At 39.9% G+C, this 17871-nt stretch overlaps 1 protein-coding gene across 1 annotated transcript in view; it reads right to left on the bottom strand.

The window, feature by feature from the left end:
- Positions 1–17871, bottom strand: part of TTN (titin) — a 242421-nt gene that overhangs the window by 10567 nt on the left and 213983 nt on the right. Inside the window, exons 282-310 of the mRNA XM_017735567.1 lie at positions 17479–17775; positions 16787–17374; positions 16388–16690; positions 15963–16259; positions 15213–15500; positions 14826–15125; positions 14424–14726; positions 13956–14261; positions 12077–13843; positions 11685–11981; positions 10832–11119; positions 10439–10738; positions 8294–10360; positions 7900–8202; positions 7512–7817; positions 7132–7422; positions 6718–7017; positions 6306–6611; positions 5752–6057; positions 5372–5653; positions 4507–5100; positions 4118–4405; positions 3701–4000; positions 2955–3257; positions 2378–2680; positions 1676–2260; positions 1243–1548; positions 852–1151; positions 30–605 (exon numbers count right to left, since the gene is read on the bottom strand). Of these exons, the coding sequence (XP_017591056.1) occupies positions 30–605; positions 852–1151; positions 1243–1548; positions 1676–2260; positions 2378–2680; positions 2955–3257; positions 3701–4000; positions 4118–4405; positions 4507–5100; positions 5372–5653; positions 5752–6057; positions 6306–6611; positions 6718–7017; positions 7132–7422; positions 7512–7817; positions 7900–8202; positions 8294–10360; positions 10439–10738; positions 10832–11119; positions 11685–11981; positions 12077–13843; positions 13956–14261; positions 14424–14726; positions 14826–15125; positions 15213–15500; positions 15963–16259; positions 16388–16690; positions 16787–17374; positions 17479–17775 (13050 nt within the window). The remainder of the gene's footprint in view (positions 1–29; positions 606–851; positions 1152–1242; positions 1549–1675; positions 2261–2377; positions 2681–2954; positions 3258–3700; positions 4001–4117; positions 4406–4506; positions 5101–5371; positions 5654–5751; positions 6058–6305; positions 6612–6717; positions 7018–7131; positions 7423–7511; positions 7818–7899; positions 8203–8293; positions 10361–10438; positions 10739–10831; positions 11120–11684; positions 11982–12076; positions 13844–13955; positions 14262–14423; positions 14727–14825; positions 15126–15212; positions 15501–15962; positions 16260–16387; positions 16691–16786; positions 17375–17478; positions 17776–17871) is intronic.

The raw sequence follows: 17871 nt of genomic DNA, 5'->3' as shown, positions 1-17871 counted from the left end.
ACAAAAATACTGAAAATAAAATTAATTACCTTGTATTTCCACATTAAGTGCAGTGTCAACTGTTCCAAATGTGTTACTGAGTTGTACTTTGTACTTCCCAGCATGAGTTTTGTGCTGGACATTTTTAATAGCAAGATGAGTATACTGTTCTGTGTTCTCAATAGTAATTGTTTCTGATCCTCTCAAAGGTTTGTTGCCGTGGAACCAAGTTATTGCTGGTACTGGCCGGCCAATATACACAACGTGAAGGCGGAGGGTGCCACCTGCACCTGCATAGTATTTCTCTTTCAATGGGAAGCCAGGGTGGAACTGAGGAGGAGCCTGCAATAATAGCTTGCCACTAGTTTCAGTTTCTCCAACATCATTGGTAGCCATACAAGTGTAGAGACCTTCATCCTCCTGTTCATCTGTCATTACTGTCAGTGTATGATTGCGTCCATCAGATGACATTTTGTATTTTCTGCTTTGTACCAGCTCTTTGCCGAAGCGGTACCATTTAATATCAGGCAAAGGTCTTCCAACAATCTGGCATGTCAGCTGAGCTGCCTCACCCAGTTTAGTTGTAACATCCTGCATTTCTTTTTTTATGGCAGGTGCTTCTCCAGCTGCGACAAAGAAAATTAAGAAAATTATTATGATTACTATGAAATTTTCCTATATTATTAGATTACTGGAAATTAATTTCCATTTATACTTGTCCCTCTTATACTTGAAAGACTGTCCTTTGGGACAGTCATGTTAGCAAATACCATGTAAAACAAATAGGCAGCATGTTAAATGCAGCACCATTGCTTTTGACACAACAAATCACAACAATATCACAGCAAATGTGACAATATATTTTTGCTTACATGTTAATTTAGTTTTCACTGCCATAGCAGTCCTTCGAGGTCTGCTGAGACCAGTCTGATTTTCTGCAAAAACACGGAACTCATATTCTGTGGCCTCTAGTAAACCTCCTACTGTAAACTGCCTGTCCTTGATGCGTTCCTTATTGCATTTTTTCCAGGTGCTTTCTCCAGACTGGCGATATTCAACCCAATAGCCAAGGATCTCTTTGCCACCATCACTTTCAGGTCGTTCCCATTCTAATGTAATGCTGTCCTTAGATATAGAAGTGATCTCAATTTCTCCAGGTTGGCTTGGTTTGTCTGAAAATTAAAATAGATACAGAAAATCAATTTTTCTCTAAATGCCATAAAGTTGCTCTCAAAAGATCTGTTAATGCAGACATTATCTTACCAAATGGATCTTTGCATACAACTGGTTCAGAAGCAGGACTTGCTTCACTTTCACCAATGTCATTTTGAGCAATGACACGGAATTGATATTCAGCATCTGGAACAAGTCCTGTGACTGTGTACATTGTAGTGGTAATCTGTGTCTTATTATGCCGGACCCATTTTTCTGTAGATGTCTCTTTACGTTCAATATAGTAGCCAGTTACACGAGAACCACCATCATCTTTAGGTCTGGACCAGGACAAGTTGACAGAACTCTTTGTAACATCAAGCACTTCAGGTGGGTTGTTTGGAGGCTCTGGAGGATCTATTAATAATTACAATAATAAAAATAATAGAAATAACAGTGATATACCATTAAAATTTCTGCATATATTATTGCACTTTTAAATCATAATGCAGTAACTATTTTTTCAGTCTAGAAGAAAACTTACTTAGAGGTGTCTTTGGTACTGCTGGTTCTTCAGATTTGAGAGATTTGCTAATACCGAAATGGTTTTCAGCAGAAACACGGAAGTGATATTCCACATTTTCTTTGAGCCCTTTCACCACCAGAGATGTCCCTTTCACTCTAGAGTCAACAGTGTACCAGGCAGTCTTCGGCACTTCTCTTCTCTCAACGATATAACCCAGGATATCTGCACCACCGTCATCTGTAGGAGGTCTCCAGCTTACTCTGACAGAACGAGCTTGTAAATCATCATACTCAAGTGGTCCTTCTGGTGGATTTGGAATGCCAATCACTCTGACTTTAATATACACGGCTTTCTTGCCGCACTTGTTTTCAAGTACCAAATCATAGGTGCCTGAATCTTCTCTTTCTGCATCTTTGATCACAAGTTCTGTGTGAGTGTCAGAAGTCGCAATCATGGCCCTCTTGCTGATGTCCTGTCCTTCTTTTGTCCATTTGCATACTGGGATGGGCTTACCCTTAATGGGTATTGTAAGCCTGATTACTCCTCCTTGTCTCACCATGAGACCTTCTTGGTATTTTTCATCAAGTTCATAGTCCGGATATTCTGTAAACAAAAATAACACATCATGCTATGTCCTTCTACAGATAATATCATACCTGCTTTAGGCAAATATTTTTTTAGGACAGCTTTCAACAAGAATTAAGACTTGAAATGTCTTACCAAGCATTTCTGTTATTTTGACTGTTCCTGGCACTTCAGCAGGTTCTCCTGGCCCACCAGCATTACAGGCTAGCACACGGAATCTGTACTCTGCACCCTGGGGAAGATGTGTCAAGGTGTATTCCCGAATCTTGGTTGGCGTAGTATTGCATTTGGTCCATTCAAATTGATCAACCTTCTGCATCTCAATTAAGTAGCCAGTAACTTTAGAACCACCTTCATCTTCTGGTGGACTCCAAGCCAGGGAGACAGATGTTCTTGTAGTATCAGTGACTCTTGGATTCTGAGGTTTACCTGGAGGAGCTGGAAGAGAAGATCAAATAGGCAAGTGGAATATGTTTTTATGAATATCTGAAAGATGAAACTTTCAACTTATGAACTGTAATAAGTCTACAATGAATTTATACAGGAAAACTTCAAATGAAAGATTTTCACTAATATTCTCCTTGTTTTCTCCAGTCAGAATCTCATTTGTTAATACATCCAGATAAATTTCCAAATTAGAAAAAAGGGTAAATTTTACTAGTGTCATTCTCTTCTACTATAATGTGTTTAATCTTTGTAGGAAATTACTTACCAATTGGATCTCTGGCAACAGCAGACTTGGAAGGACGGCTGGGTTTCCCAGTGCCTCTGGCATTGATTGCTGTGACCCGGTGTTCATATTCTAATCCTTCGACCAACCCAGTGGAACGGTAACGAGTCATGGTGACTGGAACTTTATTTGCACGGATCCATCTATCTGCTCTAACTTCTTTGCGTTCCACAATATAACCAGTAATCTGTGAGTCACCATCGTCTTCTGGAGGATACCAAGTCAATGTCATGCCGTCTCGAGAGATATCAAACACTTCTGGAGTGCCAGGAGGACCAGGAATACCTGTAAAAATATGACATGGAATTAGTGAAGAAAGCATCAGATTACTCTACACATTAGTAGTATGTGACATATTGTGAAGAACAATGTAATATCAATGTCTTATCAAACTCTCTTAGTAGTAGATATCTGAGCAATTTACAAATTGGGTCAGTGAAAAACTTCTGGTTTTGTAATGGGGTAAAGCAATTTTTCAAGACTAAAGGTAGATCTGAGCAGAAAATCCAACGTTACCATCCATGTTCTGTGCAGTACATCTATATTACACATACAGATTTATGGATGTCATTCTTCTTTGGATTACTGTGCACCATAATATACCATTCTAGCTGGCAAAAGGAAGTAGCAACATCTAGAAAATTCTAGTATATGTGTGGATATATAAGCCCATTTAAAGATATATTTTTAATTTTAAAGGTAGAGAATGAACAACAATTCAGACTTACGGATTCTGCTCTTGCATTCTATGATTTCAGACTGCAGGTAAGATCCAATTCCAAAGCGATTTGTAGCAGCTACACGGAACACATATTCTGCACCTTCAACAAGTCTGGTGAACTTAAATGTTGTCCTGGTTACTGACTCTGAAACTGGCAACCATCCAGGACGATGAGCATCACGCTGTTCTACCACATACCCACTAAGGGTAGCTCCACCATCCAGCTCAGGTGGCTCCCAGGAGATGGTTACATAATTTGAATCAATTTCATCAATTCTGATAGGTCCAACAGGTGGTCCAGGCTTGTCTAGGGGAAAAAAAAAAAAAAGAAACTTACAAAACAGGTGGAAAAAAGGAATCATATTTCTCATGTAAAAGTTGAAATGGAGAAATTTCATGGACAATTATTTTCATGAATTCTTACCAAGGATTATAACCTTTACTGTATCAGTAACTGTTCCAGTTGTGTTCTTCAGTTCAAGTGTATACTCCCCAGTGTCATGTATGGTGGTCTCACGCACAGTTAATTTGGCAATTTTGGCAGCAGTCTCCATTTTGATGCGTTCTGATTCTTTTAGTTTAGAACCAGCAAAGAACCAAGATGCAGTTGGAGGTGGTCGTCCTTCAATTGGAATGGCTAATTCAATGGGCTTGCCAGCAGGTACGTGGATTGTCTTCTGAGGTATTCCAGTAAAGTCAATTGTTGGTAGAACTAAGGAGAGCAAATAATTGATATTTTAAATACCTGTTTTATAACTATCACATTCATTTGGTGTAAGCTTGACCCTATTGTTTTCAACAGTAGACACCTACCTTTTTGGTCTTGAACTGTCACTGCTGTGACAATCTCTCGTGGTTCCGACACGCCCTTCTGATTCTGTGCTCTGACCCTGAACAAGTACTGTTCACCTTCATTGAGAGAGATAATGGTATGTTCATAGACGGTAGGCTTCAATGTCACTACCTTCAACCATCTTTCTGTTCCAGCTTTGCTGGCCTCAATAACATAGCCAGTCAATCTGCTGCCGCCATCGTGCAGTGGTTTCTCCCAAGCAAGTGTAACAGTTGACTTAGTGGTGTCAATCACTTCGAGTTTTTGTGGTACCATGGGGACATCAGATACCAGTACTGCATCAGATGTTTCACAGCCTTCACCAATGCCATAAATATTTTCTGGTAGTACTCTGAAATAATACAAAGCTCCTTCCAGAAGTCCAGTAACTCTATAAAGTGTCTTACTGCATTTGATAGTGACAGTCTTATAAGCTCTCATGGAAGCTTCACGTTTCTCAATTATGTAATTGTTGACTGGGGCTCCACCGTCAATGACTGGAATGTCCCAAGTAAGTGTCACAGAATCTTTTGATGCTTCCTTAACTCTCACTGCAGGTGGTGGACCAGGTGTATCTAAAACAAACAAACAAAAAAATTTTTTCCCCTTTTGAATCCTTTCATTTTACAGTAAATAACTACTTCTGCATAAAACAAAAATGGGATTTGATTTGTAAACTAGCACAGCTCCAGAAATTTTCCTTTGGATTAGATTGTTTCCCTGACTCCTCAAACATTCTCATGTTATTTAAAATGCAAACTTCCTTTGGAAATGAATGAGACTTATTTCTGAGCAATGAGCACACAGAGTGGCATAATGCTCATATACAACTGTAGCAGTACTTACCATACACTTTCACAGAAATAGTTGCAGATTTTTTTCCTGATTGATTTTCAGCCTCAATGATGTATTTTCCAGCGTCATATCGATTAACTTTATCCACAATAAGTAGAGTGTAGCTGTCGGTAGTATCAATAATGCCTCGACTTACAAGGTCAACACCCTGCTTGCTCCATGTGATTACAGGAGCAGGTCTGCCAGATACAGAGACCATTAGGCGCAGGGAACCACCAGCTCTGACTGTAACTGTCTTCTTCAGATCATCAGCAAGCTCAAGTTCAGGTATTTCTGACGAAGGGTATAAGAAACATGGAATTAGTTAATCTAATAGAAATTCTAAAGGAAAATATACATTCCTTAAAATATACATTACGTTTTCAAATTACCTATTCTTTCCACAGGTTCTATTTCTGCTGATGATTCACTAAATTCGCTCATACCATTCACATTTGTTGCAGCGACTCTGAATTGGTATTTCTGGTTTGTTTTAAGACCAGTCACGGTGAACTCAGCATTCCTCAGAGTGGCAGTTGTATGTGGTCGATACCACTGTTCACTACCTTCTTCTTTCATTTCAAGAACATAGCCTAAGAGGTCAGCACCACCATCATATGTGGGCTTTGACCATGCTAAACTTATGCTGTGCTTTGTAGTATCCACAACTCTTGGAACTGAAGGTGATGCAGGAGTATCTTTGAAAAAGAAGAAAATGCATTTTACATTGTTGCAGAAAACATTTTACAGTCAAAACCGACTTCCAGACAGCTAATCCCGGGAAATGCATTTAAGATGAACTATAACTGTTTTTAATTTATTCCAATACTAGCTAGTTCAGTGAGTTTATGTGTGGTTATGGGCTTCTTAGTTGAAGTGTCAATGTGAGTTTATGCTCCATTATTATAAATAAATATTAAAATATGTTTTAAATATTGTAACTTACATGATGGTTCTTTACATAACATGTATTGTGAAGCTTCACTAGGTTCACTGTTTCCAGCAGCATTCACTGCAGTGACACGGAATTGGTACTGGCTCCCTTCCATGAGACTGGTGACTTTCAGTCTAGTATCATAAATGGTGTAATCTCTATTCACTCGTGTCCAGCGCAGACTTTTTCTTTCACGTTTGTCCACAAGATAGTCCTTAATCTCACTGCCACCATCTGATTCTGGTTTCGACCACTGAATGATGATATGTTCCTTGCCGACACTCACTTCTTCAGGAGCACCAGGCTGTGTTGGAATAGCTATTTTTTTTAAAGGTGAGAAAAAAATATTATTGTTCAATACACTGTGTATCCATGAGAATTATTCCACAAATTCTGATGCAGAATGGAAGGTAGTAACACTCACTGAAAGCATTTTTGGCAATCACAGGTTCTGTTTCAAGTGGAACACCCGGTCCATATTTGTTGACAGCTCTCACACGGAAGATATATTCATTATTTTTAATAAGTTTTGTTACCACAGTTGATAAAGTCTGGCATTCAGCCTCAACAATAACCCAGTGAAGTCTGCTGGTTTCACGCCTTTCTATCATATAGTGAGTGATTTCTGCACCGCCATCTTCCTCAGGAATATTCCATGCCAGAGTACATTTCTCTTCTGTTACTCTGCTAACTGTGATTTTGCCTGCACATGGGCCTGGTGAATCTGTGTAGGAATCAAAATAAGTATTGTTATTAGCAGCTAAGGAAAAGCATCTCATTTAAAAGAATGTGGGTTTTTTAGTATACTAAGTATTAATACTAATCACGGGACACATACCAAGCACTTTGACAAGAACAGAAACTTGTTTCATCCCACTGGCATTTTTAACAGTTAGGGTATATTTTCCACTATCACTTCTGTCACAGAACTTGATAATTGCAATAGCTCGTTTGCTGGTGTATTGCAGAGATATCTTTTCACATAGCTCCAGTTCCCTGTCACCTTTGGACCAGAAGACTTTTGGTTCTGGTTTTCCACCAATAGCTGCATCCAGAACAAGATCTGATCCAGCCCTAATGCTCAAAACTTCTCCCTGAAGTCTGGCATCAAGTTCAGCCTTTGGTGGTGCTGGAAAAAAGAGATTTGAAAAAAAATTACATGACAGTACTAAAAATAGAATGTTATGTTTTCAATTGTTCCAAGTAAATATTCCTTACTGTATTCATCTTTGCAAATGACAGCACCAGTTGATTCAGATCCTTTGCTAATCACACCAGCAGCATTCTTTGCTAGTACACGGAATTCATAGGCTTCATCTTCACTAAGAGCTGTCACAGTAAAAAAGTTTTCTGAGACAATGGTATAATTGCATTTCAGCCAACGTCCATCACCAGATTCATTATATGGTTTGCGCTCAATAATATATCCGACAATTTTGCTTCCACCATCATAAAGTGGAGGTGACCAGCTCAGCGACACTGTAGATCTGGTGACATCTGTTACCTCTGGTCTTCCTGGTGGATCTGGAGGAATAAAGCAGAAAAAATGAGAAATGCAATCCTATTTTAGCTTAAATAACAATGTAACTCTAAAAGTAGTACTTACCAACTGGATTTTGAGCCACTACAGGTCTGGAAGCTTCACTAGCTTTGCTAACACCTGCAGCATTTAGAGCATAGGTTCTGAATTGATATTCTAGGCCTTCCACCAACCCTGTGACTTTATAGTTGCATTCACAGCATGGTACTTTGTTCTCCTTCACCCAAAGGATGGTGTTGCGCTCCTTCTTTTCCACCCAATATCCAATGACTTTGCTGCCACCATCATGATAGGGTTCCTCCCAGCGAATGGCCATGGCACTTGCAGACACAGAATAGACTTCTGGCCTTGAAGGTGGGCTTGGTGGGACTAAACATAAGAAGGATGGGGAGAAAATGTTAGGAATTATAAATACCTCAGTCAGAGGAAAAGAACAAATTTTGATAAGTATTTCACTTACCAAATGGATGCTCAGCAACTATTGGTTTTGATTCAACTGGCTTGCTGACACCAAATCTATTTTCTGAGCTTACTCGGAAACTGTACTCTTGATATTTTGTGAGATGACTGACTTTGATCTGTGTGCGTTTCACACTGGAATTTACCAGCTGCCATGCTGTTGTGCCAGATTCACGTTTCTCTACAATGTAGTTTGTAATGTCACTGCCACCATCATCTTCAGGTTCTTTCCAGGTCAACACACAGGACTCAGAAGATACAGATGATATTTCAATTGGGCCAGTGACGGGACCCGGCCTTCCTATGACTACCACTGTGACAGTAAATGTTTTCACACCAGCAGTGTTCTCAAGTGTAAGGTAGTATTTACCAGAGTCACCTCTCATACTGTCTTTTACAGTCAGCGTGGTTCGGTCTTTTGTTGTCTTGATGGTCACTCTTTCAGTTTCCTTCAGCCTCATCTCCTCAAGTTTCCATGTCACTTTTGGAGCTGGGCGTCCACTGATTGGTATATCAATAGTAAAGGTGCTTCCAGCCTTGCATGTTATAAGCTGTCTGCTTATGTCACTGAGATCTGCTGTTGGTTCAATCTGTGGCTCCTTAACAATAACAGAAGAGAAAGCTTCCCTTGGCTCACTGTAGCCAGCATCATTCTTTGCCTTGACCCGGAACTCATATTCTGTGTTCTCCACAAGGCCTTCAACGGTGAAAGTAAGTTGCTTGGTTTGTCCAGCTGCAGTCCAAAAGTCAGATCCTTTTTGTTTCATTTCAAGAAGGTATCCAGTAATACGGCTACCACCATCATGATCAGGTTTAAGCCAAGCTAAAACTACAGAAGATTTGGTTGTATCAACAATATCTAGTCTCTTAGGTGGAGCAGGTTCTTCTGTGGCTACAACTGGTTCTGTTAATTCACAGGGTTCACCTACACCATATTCATTTTCTGCTGATACTCGGTAATAATATGGCATACCTTCTGCTAGATCTGTGACCTTAAGGATTTGTCGAGTGCATTTTGAACTCACTACTTGCCAGCTACGACGACTTGCTTCGCGTTTTTCCACAACGTAGTGGTGGATACGAGAACCTCCATCCAGAATAGGAGCATCCCACATTAAAGTAATAGATGTTCGAGTCACATCTTTAAATGTAATAGGACCTGGTGGACCAGGTGTGTCCAAAACCTTGACAGTAAATGTAATAGACTTGCTTCCACTGTTGTTTTCCACAGTAAAGACATACTTGCCAGCATCATTTCTATTGCATTCCTCCACAGTCAATGTGCTGAATGAATCAGTTGTTTGAATGTCAGCACGCAAACTAAGATTAACATCTGCTTTGGACCACACTGCAGTAGGAACAGGTCTTCCAGAGAAGGCAATAAATAGACGAATGCTTGCACCTGCTCTTACAATATGAGTCTGCTTGAAATTCGCATCAATATCAATTTCAGGAGCAGAAAGTCTGTCCACGGTTTGGACTGAAGCAGGAACTTCGCAACTTTCTCCTCTGCCAGCAGCATTGACAGCACTAACTCTGAATTTATAGTGTTCTCCTGCCTCCAAATCAACAACGGTATATTTAGTAGCAATAACAGTCTCTGCATTGACTTTCTGCCATGCTTCAAGATCAGCTTTGCACATTTCAATGATGTACCCAATGATTTCCATGCCTCCATCAAAAACCGGCTTTGTCCACTCTAAGGTTACGCTAGTCTTTGATGTATCTGTCACCTTTACAACATTAGGAGCACTTGGTGGGCTGACTGGTTCTCTGCATTTAATCAGCTTTGAAACGTCACTTGGAGGTCCAACTCCTGCAGCGTTTTCAGCCATGACATGGAACTCATACTCATTGCCTTCAATAAGGCCAGTTACTCTGTATCTGTTCTCAGTAATGGGCCTCTTACTGGATACTTTAACCCAGCGCATGCTCTTCTTTTCTCTCCTTTCAAGAATGTACTCATTTATCTCACTTCCACCATCTGACTCTGGTCTTGCCCATGTGAGTGTGATACTGTCTCCTGTTACATTGGTAGGCTCTGGAGTTCCTGGTGCATCAGGGAGAGCTAAAAAAAGAAAAATGTCATTAGAAAGACAAGATGGTAACACCGTGGATATTTGTGCAGAATGAGGTGGCAACTTACTGTAAGGTATTTGTGCAATAACTGGATCAGACTCCAATGGTCTGCCAACTCCAAATTTGTTCACTGCAGAGACACGGAACTGATATTCATTGCCCTTAATTAATTTAAGTGCTGTATAGGTGCAAGCTTCACATTTATCTTCAACTAATGCCCAAGCAATCCTGCTGGTTTCACGTTTTTCAATTATGTAGTGAGAAATAGAAGCACAACCATCATTTGCTGGAGGCTCCCACCATAATGTGACTTTTTCTCCAGTGATGTTTGTGAATCGTATTGGTCCACCAACTTTTCCTGGTGTGTCTGCAATTTTAAAGGTTCACAGTTATAATTTGCTGACACTTACAATAAAATACTATTTTAAGAAAAGCATGCTGACAGTGCTTGGTGCAGTACCTTGTACTCTGATGGTAATATCTTCCCGTTTAGTGCCTGATGCATTTTTGGCTTCTACTGTGTACACTCCACGATGTTCCCGGATAGCATCTCTAATGAAGAGTGTACTATATCCAATAGCTGTAGTTATTTCTATATTCATTAATTTATCAATCTCTTTCCCATCCTTAAACCATGTCACTTTAGGTACTGGACGTCCTTTGATTAGAGCTTTAAGTCTAATGCTCTCTCCAGCTTTAACAGTAAGGCCTTCAAAGTGCTCAGCACCAAATTCAATTGTTGGAGCAACTAAAAAAGGAAAATATAAATCAATTTCCATATAGCTAAGTCTTTTTCTTATACTCTTCTAAGTGTATTAATTATAAAAGTTTGTGATATATAGAATTATTTCACTTACAAAATGGCATTCTCTAAATAGCAGTTACTATATGAATGGTAAACTTATTTTTCCTGTAAGCACCCATAAGTGCATCATATTAATAACCGGTGAAAAGTGCTGTTAAAATGCGGTGTTAATAGTATGCAAACTACGTGAGGCACATTTCAATTTTAAATTATTCAGTGCATCAGAATACTACCGTCTATGCTTTCTTTCCAACTTTGCTGCTGCTGCTTATGCAAGAGAAATGTAGAGTGCCATGCTTTTCAGCAATTAATTATGTATGTCTACCAGATTTGGGTTTTTAATTTAGACCTTCCCACCTTGGAGCACAAACATAAATGTTCTGAATTGACTGGGAGGACCTCAGTCACAACTTCTTTGCCCCTTGACTTCCCACTTCCCATCAGTACAGCCAGAAACTCTATCTGGCTTCAATACCCGAATGCAAGCATGTTAAGAAGAAATTCTTACCGTTTTCATCTCTGGTCATAATATAGCCTGAAGACTGTGAAGGTGGGCTGATTGTACCAACAGCATTTCTTGCAAGCACTCGGAATTCGTATCGGTCACCTGGACTGAGCCCTGTAACTGTATATTGGCACTCACTCACATCAGTAAAGTTACACCTGAGCCAACGGTCTGCACTTCCTTGCCGTTTCTCAATGCTGTAAGCAACAATCTTGCTGCCTCCATCACGCAGAGGGGGGTTCCATTTCAGGGTGATTGTTTCCCTAGTGACATCAATGTAATCAGGAGTACCAGGTGGGTCTGAAAGGAAAATAATGAAGATTTATTTTTATTACTGCTCACCATAATCTACAAGAACAGAATTTTCTTGGATGAGTGATTAATAATTCACTTACCCACTGGAGAGACTGCCAAAGTAAATTTGCTTGGCTCACTCGCTCGGCTTAGGCCTGCAGCGTTTTCAGCATATACTTGGAACTGGTAATCCAGGCCCTCAAGCAGTCCAGTAATCCTGTACTCTCTGTTAGATATTAATGCAACATTAACCTTCTGCCACAAAATACTGTTTCTTTCCTTCTTTTCAACATGGTATCCCACAATCTCTGAACCACCATCATAAACGGGAGCATCCCAAGAAATGCTCATTCCATCAGCAGTTACATTGTATACAACAGGCTTGCCTGGGGCACCTGGTGGTTTAAACTGATGCTTTGCCACAACATCAGCTGAGACAAGAGGTGGGCTCACTCCATATCTGTTTTCTGCACGAACTCTAAACTGATATTCAGTATCTTTAACAAGGTTTGGTACTTTGAAGGTTGTTCTTGCAGCACTTGAACACACCAGCTTCCAGTTCATTTGTGAGGTTTCTCTCTTCTCAATACTGTAGCCACTGATTTCTCCTCCTCCGTCATCCTCAGGAGCGTCCCATGACAAAACTACACTATCTGCTTTGATTTCATCTATTCTTAAAGGTGCTTTTGGCCTGGATGGAGGACCAAGAGTGATTACAGTGATTGTGAATGACTTTCTGCAGACTACATTATCAAGAATTAAAGTATATTTGCCACCATGCTCCTTTTTCACATTCTTGATACTTAAGCTTATCTTGTTTTCAGTTTTCTTGTAACGAAGATGTTCTGTTTCTTTAAGAGGGAGGTTGTCCTTGAGCCAGCTCATTGATGGATTAGGTTTACCTTTATAGGGCAGTTCAGCGTGCAGGTTGTGTCCAATTCTTACTGCAATCTGTCCTCCAGGAATATCAGAAAGGTCAGCCTCAGGTGTTATTATAAGTTCTTTCACTGTAATGGGTCCAACAGTAACAGAATCACTCATGCCTTTTTCATTTTTAGCAAAGACTCTGAATTCCACAACAGAAAGCTCCTTAAGTTTGTCAGCTACAAATTCACAGCTCTTGCTTGTGCCTGCGTATGTCCATTCTTTCTCTCCCTGAAGTTTCTTTTCAATAACATAGTCTGATATAATGCTACCACCATCGTAGTCAGGTTTGCTCCACTGCAGTTTAACAGAACTCTTTGTAGAGTCTTTCATGGCTAGGTCTTTTACAGGTCCAGGTACGTCTGCAGCTTTCACTGGTTCAGATGTCTCACAAGGTTCACCCAGACCGATTTCATTTTCAGCAAGAACACGGAAGAAGAATGCAGTCTTTTCTGACAGGTTAGTTAGTTTAAAGGTGGTATGAGAACACTTTGTTGTAACAGTTGACCAGGCCCTCTTTGTAGCATCTCTTTTTTCAACAACATAATTTGTTATTTCAGAACCACCATTGATGAGAGGTGGCTCCCATACCAGTGTAACTGTGCCACGAGAAACATGCTTAAGCTGCAGCTTCTGGCATGCAGAAGGTGTGTCAAGTACTTTTACATTCACAAATGATGATTTTGCTTCTCCAACTCCATTTTCAATTGTAAGAACGTATTTTCCTGTATCGTTTCGTGTAACTTGAGCAATACTAAGTAGTGTAGATGATTCTGTGTTCTGGATGATGTATCTTTCATCAGTCCCAAGATTCTTGTCACCCTTTCTCCATGTGACTGTTGGAGGAGGTCTTCCCTTGAATGGAATCATTATTTCCACATCTTCACCTGCTTTAGCAACAATAGATGTCCGAAGAGCAACATCCAGATCAATCTCTGGTGCCACTGTGGAAATAAATGAAAATTAATAATGCATACTTGGCATGTAAAATAAGAAATTATTTGAAAAAAAAAAAAAACACACAGAAAAATGATAAATCACAAAAAAATACAGTACCAAGAATATCTTTAGCTTGAACAGGTTCCATCATTTCAATAGGCTCTCCTTGTCCAGCACAATTCATGGCAGATACACGGAAATAATAATTAACACTTGGCTGAAGGTGGGATACAACATACTCAGTTGTTCTCACTTCTCCCTTAGTACTGACTACAGTCCATTCTTGCTCTTCACCTTCCCTCTTCTCCACCACATAGTGGGTAATTGGACTTCCTCCATCATAAGCAGGTTTAATCCAGCCAAGGGTAACAGATGTCTTGGTTGTATCCACAACTTTCAGCTTTGTTGGTGAGCCTGGCTTATCTGTAAATGATAGTTTATGGGGGAAAAAAAACACCAATCAGAATCCAATTAATTGTAAAGAGGAAGAAAATCTGCCCTTGATTACATTGGTACAATCCCACCCTAACTACTCATTTTCCATTGATTTCTAACCTCTTGGAAATAATGCACATTGAATCTTACCAACAGGATCTGCAGCTTTGTAGAAGTCAGAAGCCTCAGAGAATGGACCTGGTCCAGCTGCATTGACAGCACAAACGCGGAAATGATATTCGCTGTTTTCAGTCAGACCAGTTACTTTCTGTCTGGTGTCCCGAATGGTTTCCTTAGAGACCTTGAACCAACTCAGACTCTTCTTGTCACGTTTCTCCAGAAAATATCCTGATATTTCACTGCCTCCATCAACAGTGGGCCTATTCCAGACAACCGTCATAGAATTCTTGGTTATCTTTGTGACTTCTGGTGTACTAGGTGGTCCAGGTGTAACTGAGTAAAAAAAACATATGTCAGCAGATCAGTACTACTTCCAAATAATACACAAGACAATTCAGTTGCATAAGTTATTTTATAGAACTGATTTCTTACCAAATGAATTTTTGGCTATAACGGGTTCAGATTCCAGTGGATCACCCATTCCAAACTTGTTCACACCACGGACACGGAACACATATTCATTTCCTTTGATGAGTTTTGTTGTAGTTATAATGCATCCCTCCAGTTTTTCAGAAATTAAAGACCATACAACCCGACTTGTTTCCCGCTTTTCAACAACATAGTGTGTTACAGGTGCACCACCATCATCTGCTGGTGGGTCCCACATTATTGTAATCTTTTCAGCAGTGACTGTCTTAAACTGTATAGGTCCACTTGGGGGTCCTGGCTTGTCTGTGGAAGGCAGAAGAAAGAAGATGCTAAGTATTCATTACTGAATTATTGTTTAATAGTAAAATATAATTGCATCTCAAGCCATACCAAGTATCTGTACTCTAATGTGGGCTGATGCTGAACCCATGGCATTCTTCAATTTTAATTCATAGGTGCCACTGTCGAGTCGATTGGCATCCTTGATGAGTATAGAAGCAAATTCTGTTGTGTTTTCAAAAGACACTAGTGCACTGGTCAGTACCTCATTGCCATTTTTGAACCATTCAATTGTGGGTATAGGCTTGCCTGAGATGCCTAGTTTTAGCTTAACTGAAGTGCCTGCTTTGTACTTCACCACTTCTGTGTATTCTGGTGGCACATCGATTTCAGGTGCACCTTAAGAAAAAATAAGAATAAGTTAAAAACGTTTTTATTGTAGCCCTGTATTTAATAAAATCCCCAAATAATACTACCTTATTTAATCTAATAGTTAAAGATATTTCATAAATACAGATCAAAGTAAAGAGAGCATATATTAACTTAAATCATAAACCTAGAGTAAGTTAGAACTAATCATATGAAGAAAAGACAATTACATGTATAAGTATAACCACTTGGATCATGGGCAGACTTCTCTTGCTCAGAGAATAAAGATACCAGAAGACTTTAAAAATGCAGACACAGCCAAAGATGTTCCCTACAGTCATGCCCAAATGCTCACAGTCACTCATGCTTCTTGAATCAATCACTGTATACTAGCCTTCCATATTTAAAAGACCATGGATCTGCAAAACAGTACAGCCTTTAATTGTCCTATTACCCCAAAATTATATCATTATATCATTGCAAAACACTTACCGTATGTATCAACACATGTGATAGGACCCACAACATCTGAGGGATTACTAATGGAACCGACAGCATTCTTCGCAAAGACCCGGAATTCATACTTGGAATTCTGTGTCAGGCCAGATACTGTGAATTGAGTCTCAATAACATTGGTGAAGCTAGCTTTTGTCCATCTGCCATCTGGAAGATCACGTTTTTCTACGATGTATCCAGTGATTTTGCTACCACCATCAAATGCTGGCTTCTGCCAGGAGAGAGTGATAGAGGTCTTGGAAATATCTGAGGCACGAACATTTCTTGGTGGTTCTGCAGAAGGAAATGCAAGAATATTGCCAATAATTAACAGGTATTTTGAATATTGGCTTACTGTACAGAACAATTATCACAGGGGAAACAAAATTGTTGGGCTTCATTTTTTTCAAGGGAGTACATACCACAAGCATCAATTGCAAGGACTGGATCAGAAGGACGACTTGCTTTTCCAATGCCAGCTGCATTTTCTGCATAAACTCTAAATTCATAGATAAGGCCAGCGCTGATTGTGGTGACTTTGAAATGAGTGGTACGAATAAGGGTCTTGTTAGCCTTCTGCCATAGAATGCTATTTCTGTCTTTCATTTCCAGGTGATATCCAATGATAGCATTGCCCCCATTAGTGACTGGTTCATGCCATCCGACAGTAATACTCTCTCGGGTAACATTAGTGACCCATGGTGTAGAAGGAGGGCCCGGGGTAGCTGATGATTTCAAAAGAAGTGATTGTTAACAAAATTATATTTTTAACATCAGAGCATTAAAATATCAATGTATACCATGAGAAGCACGTTACTCACTGTAAGGAAGCTTGACAACCACACATTGCGAGTCTATGTGATCGCTGATGCCGAAGCGGTTCTCAGCTTTGATACGGAATTGGTATTCTTCCCCTGTTGTGAGCCTCATAACTTTGATAACAGTTCTAGCAACAGTGGCAGACACTTCAGACCAAGCAGCAGTACTTGTTTCTCTTTTCAGTACAATATAGTTGGTAACCTGACTTCCGCCATCATAAGCTGGTGGTTGCCATCTGAGTGTTACACTCTCTTCAGTGACATCGCTAAGGACAACAGGACCAACAGGAGGACCAGGTCTATCCAGCACAACAATATTAACAAATGATTTTGTGGTGCCACTTGAATTCGCAGCAGTAATGTCGTATCTGCCAGCGTCAGCAGCCACACTTTCTTTAAGGTTAATGATGAGACTTTCTGCAGTGGTTTCTGTGTGAAATCTCATGGTAGGCTTCAGTGCAACACCATCTCTAGACAATGTCACCTTTGGCACTGGTTTTCCAGAAACTGGAATTTCAACTTTTAGGTTTGATCCTGCTCGAACATATACAGTGTTATGAGGGAAGCCCTTCATGTCAATCTCAGGAGATTCTGAAAAAGAAAACATTTCCAAACCATTAGAAGAATGTTCCATCTTTTAAAATGTGAGTGCAATGGACTGTGTATCAACTTTTGTCTCATGTCAGGAAGCATACCTAATTGTTCTTTAACTGTAACAGGGAGCAGTAGTTCCTTAGGATCACTTAAACCAGCTTGGTTTTCTGCAGACACCCTGAAGAAATAGTCGACGTTTTCCTTAAGACCATGGACAACATGATGAGTTGTCTTTACAACTGCACACTTAACCCATTTTTGCTGTCCTTTCTCAAGAGCTTCAAGGACGTAGCTCACAATTCTGCTTCCACCATCATGTTCTGGTTTTAGCCATGAAAGAGAAACACTGTCCTTTGTGACATTTGTTACTCCTAGCTTTTCTGGTGGGCTGGGTTTTTCTGAGAAAAAAAGTGCAACAGGTTAAACAATATAGAAGGTATTTACTTTTTATATTAGCAATTACACAGGAACACAGTCTAGATCAAAAATATGTG

The sequence above is a fragment of the Corvus brachyrhynchos genome, unplaced genomic scaffold (genome assembly GCF_000691975.1).
Source record: "Corvus brachyrhynchos isolate BGI_N302 unplaced genomic scaffold, ASM69197v1 scaffold255, whole genome shotgun sequence".
NCBI classification, from domain to species: Eukaryota; Metazoa; Chordata; class Aves; order Passeriformes; family Corvidae; genus Corvus; species Corvus brachyrhynchos.
The sequence above is the reverse complement of the archived record's forward strand: the minus strand, read 5'-3'. Positions and strand labels throughout refer to the sequence as shown.